We start from the raw sequence: 19,388 nt of genomic DNA, 5'->3' as shown, positions 1-19,388 counted from the left end.
AATTGTTCCCTGTGAGGGTGGGCAGGCCCTGGCACAGGGTGCCCAGAGCAGCTGTGGCTGCCCCTGGATCCCTGGCAGTGCCCAAGGCCAGGCTGGGCAGGGCTGGGAGCAGCCTGGGACAGTGGGAGGTGTCCCTGCCATGGCAGGGGTGGCATGGGATGAGATTTAAGATCCCTTTCAGCTCAAACCATCCTGGGACTCTAAAACCCCTCCTATGGTGAATCCAAAGCCCAGTGAGCAGGCAAACAAAGACATTGATGTTTTCATGAACAAACACACCTCCAAGCCTGCAGGCAAACTTGGCCTGCAGCCTTTACACCATGGCTGGGCTCTGACAAGGGGTGGCTGCCCCCAGCCCTCCCCAGGCAGCTGGGCACACCTGTGGGAACTGTCCCCTCTGTGGGAACTGTCCCCTCTGTGGAACTGTCCCCTCTACAGGAACTGTCCCCTCTGTGGAACTGTCCCCTCTGTGGGAACTGTCCCCTCTGTGGAACTGTCCCCTCTATAGGAACTGTCCCCTCTGTGGAACTGTCCCCTCTGTGGAACTGTCCCCTCTGTGGAACTGTCCCCTCTATAGGAACTGTCCCCTCTACAGGAACTGTCCCCTCTGTGGAACTGTCCCCTCTGTGGGAACTGTCCCCTCTATAGGAACTGTCCCCTCTGTGGAACTGTCCCCTCTACAGGAACTGTCCCCTCTGTGGAACTGTCCCCTCTGTGGAACTGTCCCCTCTGTGGAACTGTCCCCTCTATAGGAACTGTCCCCTCTATGGAACTGTCCCCTCTGTGGAACTGTCCCCTCTATAGGAACTGTCCCCTCTGTAGGAACTGTCCCCTCAATAGGAACTGCCCCCTCTGTAGGAACTGTCCCTTCTATAGGAACTGTCCCCTCTGTGGAACTGTCTCTTCTGTGGAACTGTCCCCTCTGTGGAACTGTCCCCTCTATAGGAACTGTCCCCTCTATAGGAACTGTCCCCTCTATGGAACTGTCCCCTCTCTAGGAACTGTCCCCTCTGTGGAACTGTCCCCTCTGTGGAACTGTCCCCTCTGTGGAACTGTCCCCTCAATAGGAACTGTCCCCTCTGTGGAACTGTCCCCTCTATAGGAACTGTCCCCTCTGTGGAACTGTCCCCTCTACAGGAACTGTCCCCTCTGTGGAACTGTCCCCTCTATAGGAACTGTCCCCTCTATGGAACTGTCCCCTCTATAGGAACTGTCCCCTCTGTGGAACTGTCCCCTCTATAGGAACTGTCCCCTCTGTGGAACTGTCCCCTCTGTGGAACTGTCCCCTCTGTGGAACTGTCCCCTCTCTAGGAACTGTTCCCTCTGTAGGAACTGTCCCCTCTGTGGAACTGTCCCCTCTATAGGAACTGTCCCCTCTGTGGAACTGTTCCCTCTGTAGGAACTGTCCCTTCTATAGGAACTGTCCCCTCTGTGGAACTGTCCCCTCTGTAGGAACTGTCCCTTCTATAGGAACTGTCCCCTCTATAGGAACTGTCCCCTCTATAGGAACTGTCCCCTCTATAGGAACTGTCCCTTCTATAGGAACTGTCCCCTCTGTGGAACTGTCCCCTCTGCCACAAAGCACAGCCTGGGGCTGTCTGGGCTGCACCCAATGGAGCATTCACCACTGAGAAACACAGATACGAACCCACAGCCCCCTGGGATGGGCTGGTGACTTCTCAGGTGACTTCTCAAACCTCATCCTCGCTGGGATACCCCCTCCCCACGGGCACAGGCTCGGTGCCAGCCCTGCAGTGCCACTGAGTGGGCTGGCAGGAGCTGGGAGGGGCCCAGGCTCCAGAGCTGGCAAGGAGCAGCACCCTGAGCACCCACACATGACCCACCTGCTCCCCACGACAGACACAGCTGCATTCCACATTCCCTCCAAGCAAGGAAAGCCAGGGAAACACTGAGACACTGACATTCCCTGCCAGGCAGGAAGCCCTGGGAACAGCACCAATGACAAACCCACTCTGTGCCCACCTCTGCCCACCATAGCTCATCTGTCCCTGCAGCAAGAGAGGAAGGGGTGTTGCACCTCCCACCCTCCTTAGAAACTGCCTTTCTTTGACAAAACATTCCTTGAACAAATGGCAGCAAATCCCAAGGCAGAGCTGCACAATGGACACTTCAGTCTGCCCAGGGGAGGAGAGGCAGGAGCTTCAATGCCTAAATAAATGCAATTTGCTCATTAAGAGGGGGCTGGGGAAGGTTAGGCAGAGGGGAGCCCCGGTTATTCACTTCCCCCAATTAACATTCCAGCAGAGCTGCTCTGCTTTTGAGGAACAATAACTTTTTGGGAAGGGGGAGTGATGCCTGTGGGGGCATGAGGTGGTCCTGGAGAAAGGAGACATGTCCAAGGGTGTGAGGGTGAGTCTGTGTGTGATGGGAACTGCTGAACAAAACCCAGACTAAATAAAGGTCTACCCTATGTAAAAAGAACCTGCAAAGTAAAACCCTCCACATCCCTGGACCAAGATTTGCCTTTGCTGCTGATCTAAATGCCTTTCTCTGGCCAAGGAGGCCTGCACAGAAAAAAGATGGCTTGTCACTGCTTGAAAGAGGTCTCCAAATGTGAGATATTTTCCATCACGACTCTCTGACAGTAATTTTGTCATCTATTTCCTTGTCAGGATGAAAAAGCTGCCTTTCCTCTGCAAGGGCATTGATCTCTTCAGTACAGACTTTGCAGCACACTTGGTGGCTCTCATGGCCTCCCCAGCACTCCCCTAAGGGAAGCACCTGGGCTTTGGTTAGAGCTACACACAGGAAAACTGGGCTTTGGTTAGAGCCATACACAGAAACTGGGCTTTGATTAGAGCCACACACACAGAAACTGGGCTCTGGTTAGAGCCACACACAGGAACTGGGCTTTGGTTAGAGCTACACACAGGAACTGGGCTCTGGTTAGAGCCACACACAGGAACTGGGCTTTGGTTAGAGCTACACACAGGAACTGGGCTCTGGTTAGAGCCACACACACAAACTGGGCTTTGGTTAGAGCTACACACAGGAACTGGGCTCTGGTTAGAGCCACACACAGGAACTGGGCTTTGGTTAGAGCTACAACCAGAACTGGGCTTTGGTTAAACCCACACACACAAAGTGGGCTTTGGTTAGAGCTACACACAGAAATTGGGCTCTGGTTAGAGCCACACACACAAACTGGGCTTTGGTTAGAGCTACACACAGGAAAACTGGGCTTTGGTTAGAGCCACACACAGGAACTGGGCTCTGGTTAGAGCCACACACAGAAATTGAGCTTTGGTTAGAGCCACACACAGAAACTGGGCTTTGGTTAAACCCACACACACAAAGTGGGCTTTGGTTAGAGCCATACACAGGAAACAAGGAGAGTGAACCAAACCCACCTGTGGTGGCATGGAAAAGCAGCAGAGGGACTCTGCATGCCCAGCAGTGCCCACCCTGCCCAGCAGAGCCTGCAGTGCCCCCATGGCAGTGCCCACCCTGCCCAGCAGAGCCTGCAGTGCCCCCATGGCAGTGCCCACCACGCAGCACAAAGCTGAGCCCAGAGGAAGCTGTGCCTGCTCTGTCTCAAGCATGCAGCCTGGCAGGAGCAGGCTCACCCTGGTAAGGCTGAAAGGAGCTCCCTGAGAGTGAGCAGGGCCATGCACACCCTGGGACCGTGTGCTGGGGCACATCCATCTCCCCACACTGCAAATCCAGCTCCAACACACAGAAGGTGCAGCTCAGCTCTCCCAGCCACCACTGGGAGCAACAACAGGAGCAGGAGGCTGGCTGGACAAACAGACACCCCCCAGAAGGAGCTCAGGCACCACAGCCACAGTGACACCATCTGTGGATGCCGGGGTAGGTAAGGAAAACACTCCGATCTCTGAATGTGCCAGGAATGAAAGCCCAGATTGTTTGGTTGGTTTGACACCTCGAGGAGAATGCGCCCCACTGACAGAGCTCTGGTCATGCCATGCTCAGCTGCTCCAGCCCCAGGTGTCCTGCAGGACTCAGAGCCATGGCCAGGGCTGCTCCTGTTGTTAATTCACCCACAGCAGCACTCAAGCTGATGATTTGCAGTTTGCCCACTTGACTTCCAGATTCCAAAGCAGCTTTTGCTGACACACCAGGCAGTGCAGGGTCACATCCAAAGGCTCTCTGGTGGCAAAGCCATCTCAGGGAGAAGAGGAAGGATGGCAGAAGGCCTGTACCTTCCTGAGAAGGTGCCTCTCACAGGCTGGCTGCAGAAAGGTTGGGAAAGTGGATCAGACCACCAGAATTGTCACAGTATTCCAGCAGAGCCCAGGGTGGAACCACAGGAGGGCTCTGCTGGTCCCACCTCCCTGCTCAAGCAGGGCCATCCCAGAGCACAGAGCACATACAGGACTGGATCCAGGTGGGTTTGGAACACCCCAGTGAGGGAAACTCCACAAATTCCCTGGGCAGCCTCTTCAGTGCTCTCCAGAAGTGAGATGAACAAATCACCCTGAGGCTCTTGGTGAAAGCACAGAGAACCACAGAGCAGCCAGAGCTCTGGGGGAAGGCTGGATTCACCTGCAGCCCACAGGAACTCTCCAGGCACACCTCCTGCTTCCTGCCAAAATCCTTCCCTGGGCTCAGCAACAGAAAGCTGCTGCCTGTGTTCCCTTTGGAGCACCACAAAGACCAGTCCCAGGGCAAAGGACCTGGTGCCTTTTCACAGCAAGCAAAGGGCTGCAGTCAGAACAAACCCACTCCCAGGCCAGCACCACACACTAGGACTCTGCTTTCCCTACTTTTGGGGCAGCCAGTGTTCCATCCTACCCCCCACTGCACAACACTCTGCTGCAGAGCCAGTGTCACAGATGTCACCAGAGGTACCAGTGAATGGTCATCTGGACAAAACCTGGATGGTCAGCAGAGCCGTGGGCTGGGTTTGCTGCTGACTTTCAAGCCTGAAAGAGGAACCCACCCACAAAGATGCAGAGGTAAATTATTGAAAGAGCATCCCCCCTCACCAGAGGGGAAGCAGCACAAAGCCCAAGCAGAGCAGGCACAAGCTCCCCCCCAGCCCAGGTACCACAGCCCAGCGTGGGGCTCCTCCTCCCTGAGCACCAGTTCACACAGAATCACAGAAATTCTAGGTTGGAAGAGACCTTTAAGATCATCGAGTCCAACCCATGTTCTAACACCTCAACTAGATCATGGCACCAAGTGCCACATCCAGTCTTTTTTTAAACTCTTCGAGGGATGGTGACTCTACCACCTCCCTTGGTAGATGATTCCAGTATCTGACCACTCTTCCAGAGGGGAAGGCAGCAGGGACTCAACCAGGGCCCAGCAGGGACCTGTCAGTGTCCCTTGGAGCCTCCTGACACGAAGCTCCATCCCAGATCTGCTCCAGCAATCAGTGTCCTCCCACTCTCCCCAGGGGCTAACAGGGGCCTGGACAAGAGTGTCAAGACCCCAACACCCCAGGCTGAAATTGGGGTCTCTCCAAGACCCCACCATCCCACAGGGGCACTGGGAGCACGCAGGGTCATTCCAGGACAGCCGTTTCATCCTGCTTTCCTCAAAGTGTCCAGAAGAGCTGAAACTTCTCACAAGGCTGGACATTCCTTCTGTCAGGGAAGAGAGACATCCAAATTTGAATGTTGTCATGCTGACAGCTGGACATCTCAGAAAAGCTCCTCTCTACCTTGGAAAGTCACCTCTGTAACAGCCAAAGAAACAGGGGAATTCTCTCCTGCAAAAACATCATTGTGCTTTCCTGTTCCCCTGCCAGGCCCTCTCCTCCTGGGCTGCCCAGAGGCCTCAGCAAGGACAGGCTCAGCAGGCCAGCAACAAACACACCTCTTCCTTTAAATGAGCATCAAGAGCTTCACAGAAAAAGCATCCACCCCATCCCTGCTGACCCCAGGGTGAGGGTCTGGGGTCTCACAGAAACCTCCCCCACCCCACTGTGGCTGTGCTCAGTCCTCTGGCAGGGCTGGGCTCAGACTGGAGATGTGACTGCAGCAGCAGGAAGGAGGAAAACCAGCTTTACATGTGACATGTAAATAGTCAATGTAGAGAGGGAGAAATCTCCTTTTCTTTCCAGGAGATCAAGACCTGATTATGCAAGTGGAGCACCTCCAAAGGCACCTTGCTCTGTGCAGCAGCCTGGGCACCCTCTGCCTCTGCAAGTGCTCCCTTACAGAGACAGGCTCAGCTGCTGAAGCTCACCAAGCCACCATTGAAAAATGAAACACAAGTGAGATGAACAAAATGCTAATAGGAACCCCCGGGTCAAACCTCCTCCCTGTCACCAGGGCCTCCTGCCAGCACATTCCTGTCACTGGAGAGGTCCCATCACTTCCTCCTCCCTCTTCAAATTGCTCCTGGTGATGCAAATCCACCGTCTTTGTTTCTATTCTTGGAGTAAAACCAGAACCAAAGCAAAGAGCAAGCAGCTCTTAGGTTTCAGGAGCCTTTCTTTTTCCATCCCTCCCAACTGCAAGAAGGCGGCTGCTGCCGTGCAAGGGAGGTGACACCCGAGCCCAGACACCAGCCTGTCCCCACAGGAAATGCCCCACCTGATCTCCAGCCTCAAGGTCCCCTCTGAGATCGCTGCCAGCTCCTTCCCCAGCCCTGCTGTGCTCCAGGACAAGTGTCAGGCTCCTCCTGGAGAGGGAGGGAAGCTGTGGGGGCCTGCCAGGGACCCCAGGATGGCAGAGCTCTCTCCATCCCCAGTGCCCACCAAACCTTCCACTGTCAGCCTTCCCCAGGGAGCTGGACCAGCTCCAATCTGTGCCCCAGCTCACAGTGCCCATGGGTTCCCAAGGGTGCCACAGAGGGGGAAAGGAGACACGTGGCAGCCCCAGTGGCTCTGTCAGGTCTGCCCTGCACATGGCAGTGTCCCACGGAGCAGGGTGGCACTGTCCTGCCACATCCCACTGCCAGGGAATTACTGAACATCAGCTCTGTCACTGTGAGCCCCAGGGCAGCTGTGGGGCAGGAAGGACAGGTCTGTGTCTGTGTGCCACAAAAAGCCATGCTCACATCGAGTTCTGCTCTGTAACAACATCCCCCCAAAGTCCCTCCTGCCCCAGCTGAGATCAGCAATGCCCAGCAAGCAGCAAACCCTGCATGAGGGACTGGGACCTGCAGCAGGACCAGCACACCCTGGGAGCACCAGTGTCACATCCCACCACTCACAGGTCACCCTGGAGCGTGGGCAGCAGCACAGAGCTGAGCCCTGGCTCCATGTGCAGGGACAGCACGGAGCCCTGGCAGTGCCCACTGATGATGGGCTGTCAGATGCGACCACTGGGTGCTGACACAGTGACCCCCAGGGCTGTGAGAGCTTTGGGAGCTTCCCACAGAGCCCCAGGCACAAGGAATGGGGAAATTGTGAGGTACAAGAGAGCTGGAGAAGGGCTTTGGACAAAGACTTGAAGCAATAGGACACAGAGAATGGCTTAGTGGGAAGCCAGAGGGCAGGGATGGATGGGATATTGGGAATTGGGAATTGTTCCCTGTGAGGGTGGGCAGGCCCTGGCACAGGGTGCCCAGAGCAGCTGTGGCTGCCCCTGGATCCCTGGCAGTGCCCAAGGCCAGGCTGGGCAGGGCTGGGAGCAGCCTGGGACAGTGGGAGGTGTCCCTGCCATGGCAGGGGTGGGATGAGATGGGCTTTAAGGTCCATCCCAACTCAAAGCCACCTGGAATGCCCTGCTGCAGAGGCTGGGAACTCAGAGCTCTGGAGCGAGAGCAGGGCGGTCAGAGGAGGGGAGGAAGGCTGGATGGAGCAGGAGAGGAGGAAGGCTGGATGGAGCAGGAGCAGGAGGGGAGGAAGGCAGGATGGAGCAGGACGGGAGGAAGGCAGGATGGAGCAGGAGGGGAGGAAGGCAGGATGGAGCAGGAGCAGGACAGGAGGAAGGCTGGATGGAGAGGAGCAGGACGGGAGGAAGGCTGGATGGAGAGGAGCAGGACGGGAGGAAGGCTGGATGGAGAGGAGCAGGACGGGAGGAAGGCTGCAGCAGCCGGGAGCAGCAGCAGCAGCAGCAGCAGCAGCAGCAGCGCGGTGCTGCAGAGACCCCTGGCAGCGCTCAGCCGCCACTGCAGCCACGCTCCCGCCCGGCCCCGCACTCAGAGCTCGGTTCCTCACAGCCCCCGGGGATGGATCCAGCACAGCCCGGGCAGGCCGCACCCGGAGAGGCTGTGCAGCCCAGCTGATGGCAGCCGGCACACACCGAGTGCCACCTCCATCCACAGCCACTGCACTCAGGGGCTCCCAGTCCCACAGCTGAGCCCATCTGGGTCCCTGTGAGGCACAGCCATCGCCCAAAGGGCTTTTCAGGCACAAGCACCTCCCTGCAGGAATGTGCTCGTAGGGAAAGGGCTCTGAAGGATTCAATCCTCAGCCTGGCAAGGCACTTCCTTCGCTGGCACGCTCCAATTGCACAGGAAAGGCACGTGGGGATGTCACCATTTGCTCACAAACCTGGGGCACCCGCCTCCCTCACAGCAAGAGACCCAAGGAGCTGCAGACTGTGGGTCTGGCTGTAGGAGAACACCTCACAACAGCCAGATTCCCTTTCTGAAACAACTGCAAGGGGCTGGAGAGGAAGAGCAGAGGAGCACATCTCCCAGGGAAACAAATGAAGGACTGCAGCTGGACTGAGAGGCCCCACGGGCAGCAGGGGATGGGATTTAGTACACCTGGTCTGAGCAGTGATCCACCCAGATCCAGGGACCTGCCACCACAAAGACATCCTTGTGGTAAACCCCAGAAGAAAGGGAAATCAGGATGACAAAGCCCAGCAGAGTGTGCGCTTTGGGATTAACAGGAAGAGCCCCAGCAGGCAGGACCTCTCCTGCTGGATGCCAAGGGCAGGAAGGGCCTGGGCAGCAGACATGTGGCCACTGCCACCATCACAGCCAGCTGTTGGGAAGGGACAACCAGGCAAAGGCAGGTGGAGAAGCTGAAGCTTCCCCTCACACAAACCAGACACTAATCTGGGTTGTGCCCCCCTCATGCTCAGGGGGTTGGAACCAAAAGCATTTGATTTTCCAGAGAGCTGGAGCACTGCTGGCTGCAGCCCAAAGCATCCCCAGCCCACCCTGCACTGCCAAAAGCCCAGACAGGCCTGCAGCTCCAACCCTAAAAATCCTCTGAGTTTCATGTAAGGCTCCAGTCCTGCCACAGAGGAGGAATACTCCAGCTCACAAAATAGAGTCTCACTTATTTTAAATCACCGTAGTTATTTTCTTTTTTCACACAAACCCCACAAACCAAAGGACACAGTGCACATTTTTGGTGAGTCTCACTGGTGGAAGCAGAGTAAAATTGGAAACTGGCAAACGACTCTGCTCTCCTCCTCAGCCCTGCTGCTCGCTGAGCATTTCATGTTCCTTGTGCAGAAATAGAAATGGTAACACACCAGTGGCTGGAAACAGAATCATGGATTGGATTGGATTGGATTGGATTGGATTGGATTGGATTGGATTGGATTGGATTGGATTGGATTGGATTGGAAGGCCTGTTAAACTCATCCCACCCCTCCCATGGCAGGGACACCTCCCACTGTCCCAGGCTGCTCCCAGCCCTGCCCAGCCTGGCCTTGGGCACTGCCAGGGATCCAGGGGCAGCCACAGCTGCTCTGGGCACCCTGTGCCAGGGCCTGCCCACCCTCACAGGGAACAATTCCTCATTCCCAATATCCCATCCATCCCTGCCCTCTGGCAGTGGGAGCCATTCCCTGTGTCCTGTCCCTCCATCCCTTGTCCCCAGTCCCTCTGCAGCTCTCCTGGAGCCCCTTCAGGCCCTGGCAGGGGCTCTGAGGTGTCCCTGGAGCTTCTCCTCTCCAGGTGAGCACCCCCAGCTCTGCCAGCCTGGCTCCAGGGGGGCTCCAGCCCTTGGGGCATCTCTGTGGCCTCCTCTATACTCACCTCAGCAGCTCTGCAGGTGGGGTCTCACCTGAGGGGGCAGAATCCCCCCCTCTCCTGCTGCCCAGGCCTGGGGGGTTCTGGGCGCACACAGCCAGGGCAGGTCCAACCCTCATCCACCAACATCTCTAAGTCCCACTCAGCACTTCCCTTGCTCCATTCCCTGCCCAGTCTGTGCTTGTGCTTGGCATTTCCCCGAGCTGGGTGCAGGAGGCTGCACTGGGGGTGGCTGAAGCTGCTGCTTGTCTCTCTGCCAGCCTGGGGGATGCCCCGTGCTCCACAACATCATCCCCAGCCCTCGGCAGGTGCATCCAGGCTCTCCTCCCCAGAGCAAGGCCAGCAGAGGGAGCAAACACTGCAGGTTTGCAGGGAGAGTGTGCTGGTTTCTCACTGTTATATTTTGAACGTAGAGGTTATGTCGTGGGAGCTTGCATAAGCTGTTTGGAAAGGTGGTGGAACCCTGGTTACTGAGAATTTCAGACTTTCTGTGCTGCCAGGCACTGACCCCCCAGAGAACACTGCACTGACCCGAGGCTGTGGAGAAGCTTCCAAAATGGAATGACAGAACTGGGATTGTGGGTGTGGAGTTTGAGTAGAAGTGTGTGATATCACAGGGTGAGAAACTCAAGAGTTTAAGGGCTTATTTAGAATATAGCAATATTTATAAAGCAAGATGGAGGTTTTGGGCAGAGGCTGGTCCTTCTTCTTCACATTCTTCCCCATGGGTTTGGGTGGTTTTGTGTAATTGGATAAAAAAGTCTGCATTTCGGGCCATGGGTGGTTGGTTATTGTATAAAAAGTGAAAATAATTTAGGTGTCATTTTCTTAATTGGGCAGTTTATCCTTAAAAGGCCTTGCAGAGAGAGAGATGGGGCTCCATTTTTAGTTTGTTAAAGTGAAGTGCTGCAGAACTCAGGGTTTGTGAGACTGACAGAGATAAGAACTAATAAACATCTGAGTCCCAACAAGAAATACCATCTGACACATTTAATCCTGACCCTGGCAAAAAGAGGATAAAAACTCAACAGAAAGGCCAGGTTAGGAGCAAAGCCAGCTTGTATGTTTTCTTGGGAAATGACAGGTCAGTCTCACTAGCACCCACCCTGCAATGACAGCACTGAAATCAAACCCCAAGTCTCATCCTCAGCAACAAAGCACTTCCAGCTTCAAGCTCAGGATCCCACATCTTCTGTGTGTCAATTTTAGATTCCTGTGCATTGAACCTTCCCAGCACTGGGCCCACCTCTCACAGCAAACAGGAGAGGCCTCACCCACCCCCAGCTCATTCTCACTGTCACAGGCACTGGTCCCAGCCTGGCTCTGACAAAGTGGGAGGTGTGACACTGTCCCCAGCCCCAGCAGAAGCCCTCTGTACCAGCATGGCCCGTAGCATTCCCCACAAACCGCTCTTCTGCTTCCTAATTCCTCCCACAGGAGACATCTCCCTTTGTGTGGGAATGTGTGCTCCCCCTGAGGCAGCCCTGCTTTCCTACAGGCACCACAAAGCACCAGCTGGGACGTCACAAGCTGCTGTTGTAAATAAAACCACGCTCACCAGAGAAATGAGCCGGCTACGTTTGGGTTTCGAGCTTTGCTGTGCCTGTTCACTCCCACACTAATTTGCAAAGTGGGGTGATTCACAGGGAGCCTCTTCCCAGCTCCCAGGGACTGCTCTCCAGGGAATGAGTCTCTCTCTGGCTCCAGTAACACGTTATTTATCAGGTTTGGGTTTTTCTGTGGAGCACTCTGTGAACAAGTCAGCAAGTGAGCAGCGTGGGCAGGAGGAGCTGGGCACAGGAGTGATGCACAGAGCCCAAACATCACCTGCCTTTGCAGTTACCTCCCTCAGGCAGCCACTGCCACTCTGCTCTGGGAGCTGGGGCAGTCTGTGTGGAGCTCCAGGATGACCCTCATTGCTCTGCTCCACCTCCTCACCAAGCACAGCTGACCTGCTCTCACATGGTCATTTTATCAACACAGAGCAGCTGTGGCTGCCCCTGGATCCCTGGAAGTGTCCAAGGGCAGGGCCTGGACAGGGCTTGGATCAATCTGGGGTAATGGAAGGTGTCCCTGCCCATAGCAGGGGTTGGGATGAGATAGTTTTTAGGGCTCCTTTCAAACCAAACTACCCTAGGATTATATGATTCTATGACTCTATTTTTATATATGGATTTATTTTTATCACACCGAACTCCAGACACAGCCAGGAATCTTCTGTCAGCTTGCTGATCCCTTCTGAAATCGGGTATGGGAGTGCATGGTTAGCAGTGTCAGAACAGAACCCAATAACATACAGCAAGGAGAGAGGCACCACCAGCAGAGAGACTGGGATTCCACTGGAGCAGAGGGATCATGGCAGGGTGACATGGCCTTGCTGTCACCATCAGCATCACCCCAGAGACATCTCCTGCCTGCACCCACAGACTTGGGGAGGTCCCTGCACACTTAGGAATGACACCAAACCCTTGGGACAATGCACAGATGGGTTCCACCAAGGTCCTACCTTGTCTCCAGCTCGTGCGGCACCCAGAACCCAGAGCAGGACAATCACACCCCATGGACTGGTGCTGCTCTGGGGTAAGGCAGTTTCTGCACTCCTCAACATCCCTGCAGTGACCAGCAGGGACAGGAGGCATTTCTGGGTTGATCATTATTTATTGGAATAGAAAAACCTGGGCAGGTACCTGTCAGCTGGTGCCAGCCCAGGCACTGTCAGTGACTCCAGTGAGCACCAGGTCTGTGCCACACAGTGAGTTCCTCCCCTCACTGCCTCCCTCCCCAGGCTCTGCTATCCCAATCCACCTTGTCTCTGTCATCATTGCTTTGTCAGGCAGGGATTTCCTCTGCTCAACTCATCCGTAGAACTCACAAGACAAACAGTCTAAGTGCTTCCTGCAGGGCAGAGACACTTCATATCAAAATCACTGCCTGGAAAAACACTATACACAAATAATAATAATTAAAAAATAAATTATTGCATGAGAGTATGGAGTAAAATTAATTAGTGCAGAGGCAGGAAAGCAATACAACCCTGAGTCACCTACTTGAAACCTGCAGGAACTGCAGTGAGCAGAAGTGTCTGGGCAGCTGGGGCAGCACCAGGGATGCCATGGCAATGCCAAGGGCTGCTCTCCTCCATGTCCCCTGCACAAACTGGTGACTCCTCTGCAATGCTCAGAGAGCAGCACATCATTTCAGAGCAGCAGAGGGGTCAGGGTAGAGACCTCAAACCAAGCTGGGTCAGCATGTGGGACCCTGGGCACTGCTGGCTCCTTCTCCTCACAGGCAGCAGGGTCTGTGCCATAACACCACAAAATGAGTGGGCAATGCCAGAACGGCTGGCCTAGATACAGAGAACTTGTAATTCCCATGGGGCAAAGGGAAGAGCACAATTCCCTCAGAGCCCTGCTGCAATCTGCACTGACTGTCCCAGCAACCACCACAGAGAGTGACTCAGCCCTGCTGACCTCTTTTAATGCTCCATAAGGTTAATGCTGAGTTTAACAGGGTTAATTCTGCCTTTAATGACCAGTTTTCCAGTGAAGGCAAGGATATCAGCACAGTCTGTAACTCAGCCATGTCTCACTTATGGCAAGGAACACTGCAGAAGGTCCCATCCCTGCTCCTGCTGCCCATCTCAGGAGCCAGCTGGGCACAAAACCAAAACAATCCCTTGGCCATCACCAAGTGACCCCAAACAACACGCCCAAGGTCTCAGAGCACAGCCCCAGCCTGTCTCTGTCACAGCTGGAGAGACTGGGACAAGGCAGGGATCCAAGTGAGAGACAGATGTCAAAAGCAATCAGCCGCTCCCCTGTCTCCAGGCAGGAATGCTGACAGCACTGCAGGCCTTGGAGGAGTTAAAAGGAAAGGCTTATTAGAAAGAAAACTCGTTCTGACAATCGCAAAAATTGGAATTCATTTAAAATTCAAATTATGCAAATTCCAGTAATCTCTACGTGCAGATCCATCACACAGCAGAGTGGGACTGCAGACAAATGCCACCAGTGACATGGCTGGAGAAATCTCCCCCTCCCCAGGGCTCTGGGAGGCAGGCAGGTGTGCTGGCCTCAGGCAGGCACGGGAGGAGCGGCTGCTCTGGGGCCAGGCTGCATTTGCAGGTGCTCCCTCTGCACTGAAGATGCTTCAGCAGCCCTGGCAGCATCTAGCATGTCACAGCCAGGGGAGCAGGGGAGCCAGATTCCAGTATTTTCACATAAATTATAGCAAATTCTCCCTTGGACAAGCTCAGGTGCCCATGAGCAGCACAAAGCCTTGGTTAGGCAGCACCTAATCACATGGATGTGAGGGGGCCACACAGGGGGTGCATGTGAGCAGCAGGTCTGCCCTGTCCCACCATCCACCCTGCCCTGTCCCACCCAAAGCCTCAACAGCCTCCCCTCTCTCAGCAAATCCCAAAAGTCTATTTTTGGGGAAATTGAAAACCAAGCCAAGCAGCTGCAAAGGTGGCTCAGATTGTCAGCATGGAAAGAGCAAAGCCAGAAATCCTCATTACAGGCTGGGGAAGTGCAACAGCCCAGAAAAACGAATCCAGCTTCTTCCTAAAAGATGGGCCACTGTGATATGGTAAATCATGCTCCCTCCTGTGGGTGCTGTGCCATGCATGAGGAGAGCAGATCCCACCTGGCAGTGATTCCTCCCCAGCCAGGGCTGGGCAGAGCCAGTCACACAGGGCCAGGGCACAACACGAGCCCAGGGAAGCTGCAACACCTCCAGCACACAGATGGAAACTAACTACCCAGCCATGGGAGCACACAGAGCCCACAACTGTCCTTGGAAATCATTTCCCCAGCTTGGCAGGATCTCTGCTTTGAACTTACAAACCTGGCTCTGGGTTGTGTTGGGAATGCTGGTCCTGTCCTGACCCAAGCCTCAGCCAGCTCACCTTCCTCCACACTTTCTGCCAGCTCACCTTCCTCCACACTTTCTGCCACTGCTGAAGGGCCTCTGGAAGCCCTTCCCAAGTAGGATGAGTCTGCTTTTCTCAGCAGGTCTCACAAGGTCAGAGCCCATGGCTGAGTCTACAGCAACAACTTTTATGCTGGAACGAGCCAGGAATTATTTAGCAAGGAAAAAACCCCACACATCCCACAGAAAACCTGCTCTCTTCCATGACAGCCAGCCAGGTCTGTGGGTACACCAAGGAAAGCTAAAGGTCCCCAAAACCTGAGTAAGTCAAAGGCCAAATCAAACTGGCCACAGATAGCACAGAGAGGTGCTGGCATAGCCCTGAGCAGGGAGGGACAGGGGCTGCCCCACAGGAAGGGCAGAACCCAGCTCTCTGCAGGTACCAGGACACTGTGCTTAAAACCCAAGTGCCTCCACACCTTTTGTGACCATCTCCACTGCAGCACAGAGGCTATGGGGAACAGGTCCCACAGAGACACTGGAAAACACATCCCCAAAAGACAATGGTCCTCAACATCTCAGTGCCCTCCTGTCCCTCCTGGGTACAGCTTGGAGCCACAGATCCAGGCAGACAGAAAAAGCAGACAATTCCTTACCCCACAGCAGGGCCGCCTCATCTTAAACATCTCCAGCATCTTTCAGCAGCTCATCAGGTGCCCCATCCTGCTTGTGCTCATCACCATCCCTGAGGTTTCAAGTGCTTCCTGAGCCCGAGGCAGCAGCTCCCACAGAGGAGGTTCACTGGCAGTGCTGGGACTGTGACAGCTCCCACAGACTCACCCACAGCCCTCACTGCTGGCCCCAGCACGCTCTGAGACCGGAGCTGCCCTCCCAGGGGCAGCACTGGCTACATCCAACGATGCAGGCACAAGAGGGAGGGTGAGCTCCCAGACCCACAGTGCCCAGGTGCACCAGGACAAACCCCCAGTGTGACCCCAGAGGGACCAACCCTTCCTCTGGGGCAGAGGAGGCCTGTGCACAGCTTGGGGCAGGTGAGCTGTGCAGCCTCAGCCCATTCCCTGCTCCATGCCCATTGTACTGGCTCTCTCAGCCATTGCCAATCAACACGGAGTGCTTCTCATCCCCGCGGCACCTGAGCCCTCATTACAACTAACGAGGCGGGGGAGGGACACCCGAGCCCCGGGGTTCGGTGTCTCTGTGAAAGAGAGGAGGCAGAGCCCATTAAACATTGATCAGAGGCTGCCACAGCTGCGGGGCAGCCCTGACGCATCCCTGCTGTCCGGCCACCAGGAGCTCCCGAGGGCCAGGAGGCTCTGAGCTGCCCCAAGGACTCGGTGCTGGCTCCTTGCTGCCCCAGCCCCTCACTGCTGGCCCCTGACAAACCTTTGGAAAGGTGCAGTTCCTCACAGACACGAAGCCAAGGACAGGAAAACTCATTTCCTGCTTTCAGCCTTGTTCCATGCTTTGCACAGCAGTGCCCAGAGTCCAGGCCCTTGTCCCCCCTCACCCAGCTGAGCCACAGCCACCCTGAGCCCTCAGAGCCAGGGGGACAGGACCCCAGGAGAGGGGCTCTGTCACGGGCTGGGCAAAGCCGAGCTGCCACCACCATCTGCTGCACCACTCTGGAGCAGCCTCTCTTTCTGTTGTTTTACTCATGTTGGGCACAGAAATAGCTCTCCAAGCTGTCAGCGTGTTTGGGAACCGCGCGCGGGGCCGATACTCACGAACTGCCGCCGCAGCTTGGTCCTGACGCGCTCGGCCTTGCTCTCGGCCGGGTGCACGGCGTAGCTCAGCGAGCCCAGGTGGTTGTCCACGGACAGGCTCTTCCTCATGTAGAAGGAGCGCGTGCGGAAGTAGCTGAACGGGGCGTCCTCCACGGCCGTGCCCAGCTGGGGGGCCCTGGGCGGCTCCGAGCAGTCATCCTCCAGCCGCCAGGCCTCCCCTGCCCGGGAGAAGGAGATGTGTCCCCATCAGAGCGTGATCAGACCCGTCCTACCCCCTGAGCCAGCTCTGGGGATGCCCAGTGGGTATCCCTGGACCCCCTCTGGCCGTCCCACCCCATCCCATGGGGTACAGACACTGGGAACTTACTCAGATGGCAGATCCCTCCCAGAAATCCCCACGTACCCCCTGCCCCAGGCAACAGCCCTGCACTCAACTGCCCACCCAAGTATGCACAGTCCCCACCAACTCCTGGCAGGAATCAGCCAGATACAGTTAGAATCATGGAATGCTTTTTGCTGGAAGGAAGCTTAAAGCTCATCTCGTTCCAGCGCCCTGCCATGGGCAGGGACACATTGCACTTCATCAGGTTGCTCCAACTCCAGTCCAACCTGGCCTTCAAGTCTTGCTTTGTGAATAAGAAAAATGAGGCATCAACAAGTGTTAAAAATTACAAAAGAATTTACTGCCATCTTCTCCTACAGAAAAACACCCCAAAACACTTTATGTCACTGCCAACAGCAAATCAAGAGCCCCATGAAGGACAGAAGCCAGATCTCCCTTCTCCACCTGCCCATCACCAGCAGCAACAGGATGCAGCAGTGCAGGGCTGAGAGTCCCAGGGACAAACCTCACTAACACTGCCACAGCGGTGACAGCTGGCACCACGCAGGGCTGGTGATCCCAGGGCAGGACTGGCCACATTTCATTGCAACAAAAGGGAAAAAACAACAAAACAACAGGAGATGTTTTCAGAATATCACTGCTGCGCTCTTTTCCCTTCGGCTCAGATTGTCGCCTGCTTTTTGTTGCCAATCTCCTCTTTACATCTGGAGCTTGCCCTCCCTCCTCCCCTCAGCCAAAATCACTGCTCAAGCCACGACAAACAATCAATAAAAGCCTCAATCTTGAAGCCTTCTCAATTATTAGCCCAAAAGGGCATCTCACAGGACTGCCTCCAGGGGCTCTCCCCCTTCTGCAGCCTCTTACCAAGGCAACATCCTTCACCTCTCATTGCTGAAAAACCCAGCACCTTTGAGCATGAACGACCATGATCCTGCTATACCAGGGCTGAGGAGCAAATCACTTCTGGGGTTTAAAGCAGATAATGGTCCTAAGCCCCAGTTCAGCAGTGCAGTCCAGTTTACTCAGCAAGGCTGTGGGGTTTACATGGAACATAGTGAGACACAGGCTGGACTCCAAGCCACCAGAAGAGGAACCACCTACACAGACTGCCAGAGGGCAAGATTAGATGGGATATTGGGAAGGAATTGTTCCTTGTGAGGGTGGGGAGGCCCTGGCACTGGGTGCCCAGAGAAGCTGTGGCTGCCCATGGATCCCTGGAAGTGTCCAAAGCCAGGCTGGATGGGGCTTGGAGCAACCTGGGATAGCGGGAGGTGACTCTGCTCAGGACAGGGCGTGGAACAAGATGACCTTGAAGGTCCCTTCCAACTCAAACCCAAACCATTCCATGAAAGAGGCAACCCAGAGCACAGCACTCCGAGCATCGTGTAGATTTTTTCTCCCCTAGTTTCAATTTAATAAGCTGCTGCTGCTCCTCTCCAAATGTCACCTCACACAACACAGGAACTGCTGTTTGAAAGCTGTGATTATTCCATGCACAAACACGTCAATCGGAGGCAGATCCAGGCTGCCATTGTGAGACAGCAGCGCTCTGGGAGCACAGCAGGAGCACTGACACACAAGAGGCAGGGGACACGCAGGGAAATCACACTGAAAGGAGAACCTGCTCTCGTGCTCACCTGAGGTGGCCCAGCCACTGCCTGTGCCATCCTGTGTCCTCAAGACTGTCCCCTCGCAGCCCCAGAGCTCCCCCAGACACAGCCCCCACTGCTCTGCTGCCCTGAGCAGGGGAGGCCGAGGCCATGTGCTGAATGAGGGCAAGGATTCACCTGCTGTACCCACCTGCTCCTCCGTGCAGGGCACCTCACCCAGGGACGAGGAGTTGGGTTTCAAATCCTACAGAACAGCTGTGCCACATCTGCTCTCACTGATGCCAGCTCCCCAAGGATTTTTGCAGCTTTTGGTCTTGTCTCTCATCTACAGGAGCTGTGTTCTCCAGCAGGAGCTGGACCAGAGGCAGCTGCTCCCTGGCCTGCCCAAGGGGTGATCCTCACAAAACTGGGTCCTTCCTCCCTGCACGGAGGGAGCCGCCACAGGACCTTGTCTACCCAAAATGCTTTTCTACCTGCTAAAGGAGCTTGTTCTGATTGCTACCAAACAAGTAAATCAATGATCAAGCCCAGAATGGCCAGAAGGGGAAGATCAAGAAGTCAGAGAATCAAAGACTGGTTTGGGCTGGAAGGGAAATAAAAGCTCATCTTGTTCCAACCCCTGCCACAGGCAGGGATGTCACTCACTAGATCAGGTGGCTCAGGATCCCATCCAACCTGGAGAGAAAATGCCAGGAACAGAAGCAAGCCCACAGACTGGAGGCCAACAACAATCTTCATGCTCTTGTGTCTTGGAGCTGCTCACCCCTCTGCCACTCAGAGCTGTGCCCTCAACATCAGCACCTCTGGAAGATCTCCTGCAATAACAATTCCTGCAAACCCTTTTTTCTCTCTGAATTTGAGGTGCTGGGGAGGACACACATCAAAGGATGGAGGGAACAGCAAGAACAGAGACCTGGTGCCTCTCTAGTACATCCTCTACAA

The 19,388-nt window shown here is 55.3% G+C and overlaps 1 protein-coding gene across 3 annotated transcripts in view; it reads right to left on the bottom strand.

Annotated features, from left to right (window-relative positions):
- The window catches only part of LOC134426367 (ankyrin repeat and fibronectin type-III domain-containing protein 1-like), a 253,598-nt gene that overhangs the window by 154,791 nt on the left and 79,419 nt on the right, over positions 1-19,388 (bottom strand). For all 3 annotated transcript variants that reach the window (XM_063171332.1, XM_063171333.1, XM_063171334.1), the window contains one exon: positions 16,494-16,711. In XM_063171332.1, the coding sequence (XP_063027402.1) occupies positions 16,494-16,711 (218 nt within the window). The remainder of the gene's footprint in view (positions 1-16,493; positions 16,712-19,388) is intronic.

Source organism: Melospiza melodia, chromosome 18, assembly GCF_035770615.1.
Source record: "Melospiza melodia melodia isolate bMelMel2 chromosome 18, bMelMel2.pri, whole genome shotgun sequence".
In the NCBI taxonomy this organism is placed as follows: domain Eukaryota; kingdom Metazoa; phylum Chordata; class Aves; order Passeriformes; family Passerellidae; genus Melospiza; species Melospiza melodia.
Note: the sequence above shows the minus strand (reverse complement) of the source record. Positions and strands in the feature narration are given on the sequence as shown.